This window comes from Larimichthys crocea, chromosome III (assembly GCF_000972845.2).
Source record: "Larimichthys crocea isolate SSNF chromosome III, L_crocea_2.0, whole genome shotgun sequence".
In the NCBI taxonomy this organism is placed as follows: domain Eukaryota; kingdom Metazoa; phylum Chordata; class Actinopteri; family Sciaenidae; genus Larimichthys; species Larimichthys crocea.
This window is the reverse complement of record NC_040013.1, coordinates 6,536,061-6,545,642: the sequence shown is the minus strand read 5'-3', so window position 1 is coordinate 6,545,642 and position 9,582 is coordinate 6,536,061. Positions and strand designations below refer to the sequence as shown.

The 9,582-nt window shown below is 41.6% G+C and overlaps 1 protein-coding gene and 5 non-coding genes across 6 annotated transcripts in view; all 6 read left to right on the top strand.

Annotated features, from left to right (window-relative positions):
- The window catches only part of snx15 (sorting nexin 15), an 11,104-nt gene extending 2,272 nt beyond the window's left edge, over window positions 1-8,832 (top strand). The window contains exons 6-10 of the mRNA XM_027278466.1: window positions 4,274-4,428; window positions 4,687-4,802; window positions 4,904-5,162; window positions 6,574-6,771; window positions 8,695-8,832. Coding sequence (XP_027134267.1) covers window positions 4,274-4,428; window positions 4,687-4,802; window positions 4,904-5,162; window positions 6,574-6,771; window positions 8,695-8,822 — 856 coding nt within the window. The 3' untranslated portion in view covers window positions 8,823-8,832. The remainder of the gene's footprint in view (window positions 1-4,273; window positions 4,429-4,686; window positions 4,803-4,903; window positions 5,163-6,573; window positions 6,772-8,694) is intronic.
- trnam-cau (transfer RNA methionine (anticodon CAU)) lies at window positions 1,765-1,836 on the top strand. The gene has a single exon. It is a non-coding gene; the product is annotated as a tRNA-Met (tRNA).
- trnal-aag (transfer RNA leucine (anticodon AAG)) lies at window positions 6,228-6,309 on the top strand. Its single transcript has one exon. It is a non-coding gene; the product is annotated as a tRNA-Leu (tRNA).
- On the top strand, window positions 7,135-7,216 carry trnal-aag (transfer RNA leucine (anticodon AAG)). Its single transcript has one exon. It is a non-coding gene; the product is annotated as a tRNA-Leu (tRNA).
- Window positions 7,849-7,930, top strand: trnal-uag (transfer RNA leucine (anticodon UAG)). The gene has a single exon. It is a non-coding gene; the product is annotated as a tRNA-Leu (tRNA).
- Window positions 8,448-8,529, top strand: trnal-aag (transfer RNA leucine (anticodon AAG)). The gene has a single exon. It is a non-coding gene; the product is annotated as a tRNA-Leu (tRNA).
- Window positions 8,833-9,582: the final 750 nt, after the last annotated feature.

Genomic DNA, 9,582 nt, shown 5'->3' with positions numbered 1-9,582 from the left:
AGCTACAACGTACACCTGAAAAGATCAGAACTTACAAGACCGACGAGTTCACACAAACACTACACTAATGTAAGTTCACAGGGGACACTGATGAAGTCCCTAGCAAAGTCCTGTCCTGTTTGTCGTAAAAATCAGTATGCTTGTTTTTTTTTGGCAGGCGAGGAGGGGGACGATCACTAAATCCATCACAGGTTGCACCCTCACACATAGAAAGGACACAGAGAATGTTGCCTGTTTTTGTGGAAGACAGAAACAGATATTCTGTGTTACATTACACTGGTGTTTCAGGATAGACATAACAGCTTACTGCAGATACCAGTTAGGTACATCAGCAGCAAGAAGTGCTGTATGATATGTGAGATTTATGTGTGTATTGCAGGAATACCCGTAGATAGCTGAAAATGCAGAACTTTTGCAAAATAAAGAACTCATTGTATCTTTCAAAAATCCCTAAATGTTTTATATTAGAGGTGCCTGCAGTTCCATGTATTGTTCAGCAACAAAACTAGAGTCTCTGGAGGGGTTCACACACACAGGGCCTCACTGTAAATCCTCCTCTGATCCCTCTGAGAGAGTTTATTTTGCAGAGGCTGTGAGCACAGCAGGGCAGACCTGAACAGTTTAGACTAGTTTGGCTGAAGTCTCTGGGGCGCTTTCATGTCATTGTTTTTCAGGCTTTCACTGTGAGGTGCAGTCTGCTCATACTGAAGCGGTGTGGTTTCCCATTGCCATTCTTCCCCTCAAATATACACTTGTATACAGTATGATCATATTGTTTTTGCTGCCTTGGATTGAGTCATTTATTGTTGATAAAATCCTAAAAGTTCTAATTATAGCGTTTGTTCTTCCCATTATCTCCTACCATACATTCCTAATGAAACTAAATAACTAAACTTTTTTCCTGATTGCAGCAGGAGACAAAAGAAAAATCCATAGATCACTATGTTACATGATATTTAAAGAATGATTTACAGGGAAAGTTATCAGTGTAACATTTTATGAGTTCATGCAACACACACATTCAGTAATGCTGGGCGTGCATCATAGGGACTTGTCATATTGTGTAATTTTACTGCTTTATGTCTTTTAACTGTACTGATATTGCTGGTGTACACACACACACCACTCACCATGCCTTTTACAACTCTACTCTCTCCTCTCTCTCTTCTTCCATTTTTGTCTCTCCCTGATCTTTGTCTTTGTCTTCACATGAGAATGTGCAGCCCAGTTTCCCCTCACAGACAAAGGGAGACTGTTCATTGTGGGACTCTTTACTGCCACGAATGGACAGCTAATATGGACAAAGCGAACATGCATTAGTTCATTAGTGCATTCACCAAAGAAACACACTCAACATATAGTGTATAAAAGAATAAAATGCATTGAACGCAGTATTTGAAAGAAACCAAAAAGAAGACATCCTGCTGCTAAAAAAGACAAGAAGACGTTTTTTCCCCAACTTCATCAAGAACTAAGTTTCATGACAAATTCAAGAATATCTTTGAAATTTCACCATTTGTATTTGACACATTATAATTATGTTCTCTCTCTTTTACTGCCTGTTCACATCCATCTCTTCTCTCCTTTTCAGACTGTTCCCTCCTCTCAGCCCCTTTCTCTGTCCCCAGCACCAAACCCTTTTCTGCCAGCAGGAAACAATGGCTGTCTGATGTTATGTAACAGGGCCCCTCTTTGTGAGATGAATTTCAAACAGTTCACATTCACGGCCACGGCATTTGTTCCCTCTCTTGTTCTCTACATGAAAGCAGAGTGGCGCAGCGGAAGCGTGCTGGGCCCATAACCCAGAGGTCGATGGATCGAAACCATCCTCTGCTATTTTACATGTAACGTTGACTCACTGTCATGAATATGTCAAAGCAGATTGTGTCTATACTCTGTGCACCACTCGTATGCATGGAGTCACGTGCATAGACATATACATGTATATGTCTATGTATGTTATGTATATATGTCTATGGTCACGTGTACCTCTGTGTATGAAGGTAGAGGAAGACACGACCTGTTTGGCTTCTGTTAGTCAGCTTTCAGCCTAACCAGGCGTGCAGAAAATTAAATATTGACCTCCTTTGTGTCTGCACACATCCCCCACTCAGTTTAACAGGTAATTACCAGAAAAATAACACTCTCAGAGCTACAGCCTGTTAGATATAAAACCCACACTCACAGGCTATATCTTGTTCAAGGCCCTGGGAAGGTTATGTGATATGAACCACTGACTCAAGGATCTTCTGAATATTTTGATCAAAATGTAAATTAAATAAAGTAAAAATGGATAGTTTCAGCTGCTGGAATGACACAGCAATGGGAAGGGATTGTTTATCATTGTTGCCACAGTATGAACGCACAGCTGGAGCTTCCGCAGCATTACAGTAAAGTCTGTCGTCGCTCTCTTTGTTGCATTGTCTCACACAGGGTAAGGATTAGCAGCTTCATTTAAACCGCTTATATTACCCAAATGTATCATCAAAGAAAAAAAATCATTATAAAATTGTGTTACACTTTTTATTTGCTGTAAAGTCCCCTGCTCCCTTTCTTAGACTTCATGTGTACATTACATGAATATTTAGCGCCTCCTGGAGTATTCCACTGGTCCCTACACTGTTTTAAAAACTGGTCAAAGGACATACAGATGATGATTACACATATCATATTTGACTGGACTTATCTAAATCAGCACATCATTCTTAATCAATTGGTTTTTAGTTGAATTTAGAAGGTGTGTAATGATTTTACATAATTACATGGCCCTGTGTAGCAGCACTGGATCCACTTCTCATTTAATTGCAAACATTTGGCTAATTTTAGCAGCATTTGCTCTGCAAAAGCAAACAGACTGATGGACAACACTTCTGTCTTTAATAGTGACCACTGTTTGCTTTATGATATAATGACTACAATGTAAGCCTAATATTACCTTGACATTATCACCTACTTGCTGATAAAAAAAACAGATATTTTAGTATGGGTGTCAGAGTGTGGTTAAAATGAAAAATGTGACTTTATGTGTGCGTAAGAATTGCATTGTCAAAATATATTTTATATTACCAGTATTATACTTTGTACAGTATTGTATAGTATAATATTTACAATTATATTTTCAATCGGTTTATAATCACCCGAAAGTATGAATTTGTTGTTTTTAGTTACCAGAGGTGAGACTGCAGTCCACCATGGTGGTCCACACAGACAGATAGATAGATAGTAGTAGATAGATAGATAATAGATAGATAGATAGATAGATAGATAGATAGATGATAGAGATAGATAGATAGATATAGAGTAGTATCCTACTGTAGAAACTGACACTACATTGCAACTTAATTATTAATTCAACTTGTCACATACAGCTTTTTTTTTGCACAATTTGGAGGCAATTCAAATTAAATGAGTGGATTGTGATATTACATTAGGAATTCAGCATTTAAAAATAGTCTATGGGCTGTGTTCCAAATATTTTTTTATAACAATAAGCAACAACAAAAAAAATATATAAATATTTATTTTATTTTTAAAAATGTATCAGCACTAGTGATAACAAAAATAAGCTTAAGACTAAAGACAGAAATACGTAAAAAATGGAAAATATCATTTGACGTCGAGCGTCTACAGCACGAATCACGCATGAGCACACGTCACCGACCAGGAAGTGAGCGTAGAGAGGGACAGAGGAATCACAACAGAGCTCCTCCCAGCTCTGTTTGTCTGTGTGTCTGTTGTTTGTTTGTTTGTTTCTGTGCCTCTCAGACACGCTGCTCGTCTGTGATCACCGAGGACAGGACATGTCACGGAAAGCCAAAGATGAATATTACCGCTTCTTCACCGTTTTCCGACCCACGATCACACGAGAAGGGGCACACGGAGTACAAAGTGACAGCGCGGGTCAGTCTCTCTTCATCTGTCTGCGTCAGTGTTGTTATCATGTCTGATTTACCTCAGCTTTGCAGACATGTCACGTTATTTCACCTCTGTGTTGACTTGCACCCACAGTAACTCTGTCATAGGTGACTTATTTGTTTACTAGTCATGAAAAGGCTGACTCAACAGACAGATGCACAAACACAAAGAGCCTTTTATGTGAGACAATGCCGCTCAGTGAGCAGCACACTGACCTTGTGATCAGTCCATGATCTCCAGACCCCCCCATGACCACGTATATACCCCTGAGTGGAGGCCGGCATGCATACAAAATCAGGCTTTGTCACCATGCTTACACGTATTTGATCTGTCCTCTCCTCTGTGTCCCTTTTTGTAGTTCGTGTCCAAGCGTCACCCGGAGATGTGAAGGAGGTGGTCGTGTGGAGGGGTTCTCTGAGCTGAAGAAGCTCCACGGGGAGTTGGCCTACACGCACAAGAACCTGTTCAGAAGACAAGAGGAGTTTCCACCGTTCCCTCGTGCACACGTCTTTGGTATAAAGATTGTTAGATGCAACAAGTTCAAGCACGCTCGACAAGTGCCACGATCACCGACTGTTGCTTTTGTGGCTGTGGTTTGTCGCGTTGTAGAGGATTTTCGAGCGTTTTGTCATTTCCTCTCGGCCGATTATGTAATTTTCCAGCCAACGGACAGTCGCTGTTTGTACTGGGTTCAAGGCTGCTTGCTGCAAGGTTGATTGCACAAAGGCAAACCCCGGCCTGACAAATGGCTGCTGTTCTTCTGTGTTTCAGGGAGGTTTGACGAGGCTGTGATTGAGGAGAGGAGGAAGGCCACAGAGGCCATGCTTTCATTTACTACCACCATACCTGCACTCTACAACAGCCCACAGCTCAAGGACTTCTTCAGAGTAAGAGCCGCTCACACAGAGAAAGCGATACAGATATGAAGTGGCAGGAAAAGAGTCACAATGTTACTTTCTCTCTTTCTCCCTTCCCTCCCTCCTCTCAGGGTGGTGAGGTCACAAGGCCTCTAGATTCCACCCCTCTGTCCTCCGCCGGGCCTCTGCCTCCCCCTCTCATTCCCCTACCCAAGCGGAGGGCCTCTGACTGTGAACCGGCAGAGGAGAGGGGGGGGAGGGAGGCTCCCACCTTACCCCAGGATCTGGGCATCAACGTGGGCTTGGAGGTGGGAGAACCGGAGGTGGCGGCCGAGGCTTACAGCGAGATGGGAGCTCTCCTAGAGAAGAGAGCAAGAGGAGCTCAGCGATGCAGAGCTGGATGACAGAGGTACGACGATGGAGGATGGGGAGGACAAATCTGCCAGAACTGACACTGTGATTTTCTTTTCTTTCATTATTAATCTTGTTTTCTCCTCCAGGCCCGTCTCCTGACCCATCCCTAGCCAGAAACCACCAATCACAGAATCACAGGAAGAATTCGATTCACTGTTTGACTCCGTGGCAGAAGGCATGTGCCATCCCTGAAGGAGGAAGGTCCACCTCCATTGTCTGATAATGACTTGGCTGTCTTTGATCCCTGCTATAAACAAGGTGACAAATAATGAAGATAAGATAGATAAATATAAACAAAAAAAACACAATTGCAGACTTATATTTCAGTATTTGGTGATTTTATCTCAATGTTTGTGTCTCGTGCAGATTCTGTTATTTTCAAAATCAAAGTCAAAGTCAACTTTATTGTCAATGCTGCTATGTGTACAGGACATACAGGCATCGGAATTTCATTTCTCTCTTGTCCAAAACAGTATGGACACAAGTTAGTAAAAGATGTAAAAGAAAAGTATATAAAATATGTATATAAGAATAGATATACAATCTAAAAATATATACAGCAAAAGACATCTGTGAGGCAATTGGCACAGTGTAAACAGAGTATTTACTATAATATAAGTATGGTAATATGGCAGTATGGACAGGATTTACAGTTATTTACATTATACAGTGGCAATCAACAATGAAATATTTGAACATTAGACTGTACACATGCAATGTTGTGCAAATATATTTTACGTTGTATTTTATTTTTAATTCCCATAAATAATAATAATAATGCCCATGTTGACTATTTATTTACAGACCTTCCTGCGTGAGTTGATAAATGTGAAATGAATAATGATGAGTTTGGTTGTTGCGCTGGCACTTTTGTCAACAAAGAATATTTTTTTTATCCTAAACATATAATTTGCTCCAAACTGAAATCTTTTTGGAGTGTTTGCTTAATGATTCAGTTATGAATTATTTAAAATGGCAAGACAAACCAATAAGAGAACTCACTGGATAGAGATGTTTGAAAATGATTTATGATCATCATGAGGTAGTGTGGCCGAGCGGTCTAAGGCGCTGGATTAAGGCTCCAGTCTCTTCGGGGGCGTGGGTTCGAATCCCACCGCTGCCAGTGAAGTTTTTCACTTCAAATGTGCTTTCTTAGGAGATCGATCTTAAAATTGTGGATTTGTCTTCAGACGACACTAAAACTTGTTTGTGTTTCAGTGGGCGCTCACCTTTAACTAATGCTGCAACCAATCGTTACATTAATTATTAATTAATCTGCCAATTATATTCTTAATTCATTAGCTATAAAATGTCAGAAATTGTGTAAAGAGACCATTCCTCTGCTCATACATCATCCTCTCTCGCTCTTTCTTCACTTTTATTTCAGATGGATCTAATCCGTCCGGTGACCACTCAGAATTGTTCTCACTGCCGCCAACTAGTCTGGATGGAGGGGACGCGGCTTACTTGAACCAGGCTGCCACTGAGCTCACAGCCGCGATGGAGAGGGAGAAGGAGGGAGAATTTAGCTGTGCCATTCGCGGATACAGGACGGCGGTGGATATACTGATCACTGGAGTACAGGGTGAGAGAACATATAAGGACAGCCGTGTTACGGGGGGTGTTATGTACGATCTGTTCAATATTTCATGTCCATGTTTTTGTACGAAGCAAGGTCAGCATTGTTGCTATAGTGACAGACCATTTACTCTGTGCTTCATAGTCTGATGTGCTGCCACACTGATAAATGCATTACACATGCACACACACACAGGTAAATGGACGCTGCACAGTCTGGCAGGTCAGCAGGTGACCTCATTGTAAAATCAACACAGCGACTGTTCTAGTCCTAACTGTGTTTACCTCTGCTGTAAATGCATCTGTTCAGTCACTAATGGATGACTTATTAGGTCAATCTGCACTAGCCTCTACAAGGGATGTGTACAAGGGTAGCGTGGCCGAGCGGTCTAAGGCGCTGGATTAAGGCTCCAGTCTCTTCGGGGGCGTGGGTTCGAATCCCACCGCTGCCAGGGATGTTTTTCAGCTCTTTGGAGCTTGCAGAGAAGCAAGATCTGAAACTGTATGAGAAGGCTGCTTTGTGTCACAAGACTCCATGGGGCGACTGGGCCTTCTTTCGAATCCAAAATGCCTCATCAGTTCTGAACACGACACCTTGCAAAGCAAATATTTGATTTGTTGTACTAAGGTAGAATTACCAAGCAGCTTTGGCACCTGATTTGAACATGTGCCTGCAAGTTTCTAGTTCAGGTTATTTCGGGCACTTTGTCGTGACAAACTGACACTTACTTACTGTACAAGAAAGCACACATTGTCCCGTAGCTGTCAAGGATCAGTTGAGTAGATGATACTAAAGTGAAGGCCCAGGATTGTGAACACACTGCTGAAAGAATGTGGTCACATTTAGACCGTGTCTGAATGTAGTCTGAGTGATCGGATCTCAGTGCATCCTCAATGTGTCCTGGGTGCACTCATACATGTATGTTTAACCTGTCCACTTGTGATCAGACCACCCAGGACACATGTTAATATCAGGTATAAACAGGAATCAGGCCTTCAGGAGTTGAGATTAGAATCCTACCACTTTTACTTCCCACAGTTACTCTGGGGTCTTGATACATGGTGAACTGGTAAGTGCTCACCTGGTAGTGTGGCCGAGTGGTCTAAGGCGCTGGATTTAGGCTCCAGTCTCTTCGGAGGCGTGGGTTCAAATCCCACCGCTGCCAATGCTGGTTTTCTTTCTCTGGAAGACCAAAAAGGTAAAGCGTTATATATAAAGCTGAATGACTAAAAAGCATGAGCACATCAACTACTTCAGCTTTTAGCCCATTGAAGAGTCTGAAAACAAAGTGAAAGTTCACTACATTCATCCAATATCATTAGTAAACCAACCAAAACATTAGGTCCAGTGTGTCAGATTTAGAGGGCTCTGTTTCCAGAAATATAATATAATATGCATATGGTTATGCTATGTTTTCATTAGTGCATAATCCCCTGAAAATCAGAATCATTATGTTTTGTTACCTCAGAATGAACCTTTTATATCCACAGACACCACGGGTCCTTTTACACAGAGTCCGCCATGTTTCTATGGCAGCCCAGAATGGACAAATTAGAATGGACATAGCAGATTCAAATTAGCTTCATGGCTCACATGTGACCCTTCAACTGGTAGTAATCTGTGGTGACTTGTGCTTCACCCTCCGCCATGATTTGCCAGAGAGTGAAAGTTTAAGTGAATCAGGTAGCGTGGCCGAGCGGTCTAAGGCGCTGGATTAAGGCTCCAGTCTCTTTGGGGGCGTGGGTTCGAATCCCACCGCTGCCAGGGATGTTTTTCACTTAAAATGTTCATCCAAGAGTTGGAACTTTAACTTCTAATTGAAATCTCCTCTGGAAATCATATTGTTTATGGTCAAGTCTCACTAATGCTGAAGCTATGAAGTCCACCGTAATCATCCTCGTCTTCCTGTCTGTGTGTTTTTCTGTCCAGGAGATCCAGATCCAATACGCAGGGAGTCTGTGATGAGAAGGACGGCCCAGTACCTGAAGCACACTGAGATGCTGGTCGACAGGCACTCCTCACCCACACACACTCACACATCTACACAGGACCCTTAGATGCGCACACACACATGTATTTATATACAGCGTTCACACACACATGCAGACCGATCAAAGACAAAGACACTCAGGGTTGTGACAAACATACGCTCACGTACACGGTGCATTGAGGTGTACTTTACACCGATGCACAGTCGCCATACAGTATGTTGACCCACATGAGAAGAGTGAGGTCCACACTACACTGCAGACTGTTGCTTTAGCTGCTTTTGTTTAGTGGCAAAAATCAAAACAAAATATCTGGAAAACTGGAAGTCACCGTAAACTTAATGGTTTAATGAATAAATATCTTCTTCTATTTTTTAATTCTTACCTTCCTATCACAATGTTTCCTTGTTGTAATGAATATGTATGTGAGTAATTTGCATTTTGCACAATGTTTTTGTTAATAAATATGATTTTAATTTAAGTCAACAAGCTATAAAATTTCTTTGTTCACCATCTAGAGGAAGAACTGTTGGATCACAAGCTCAAAATAACGAGGTCCCCAGGCCAGGATGTAGGCTTTAGTAAGTCTAACTAGTAAATAAAAATCAATATTACTCACTCAACATCTACTACAATGCACAGGATTAGTGGTTACATGATTATTTAGCACAGAAAAAAGATAGTTTCTAATGAAGTAGTCTGTCCAGTATGTTAGTGAAGCAGAATGCAATAGTGCACGTTTGAAGGTTTGCAGTAGCAAGGCAGTCCCTCCGAGAGGCGCTGTTAGCTCAGGGATCATATCAATCACTCGTCCATCAGTGCAGAAACT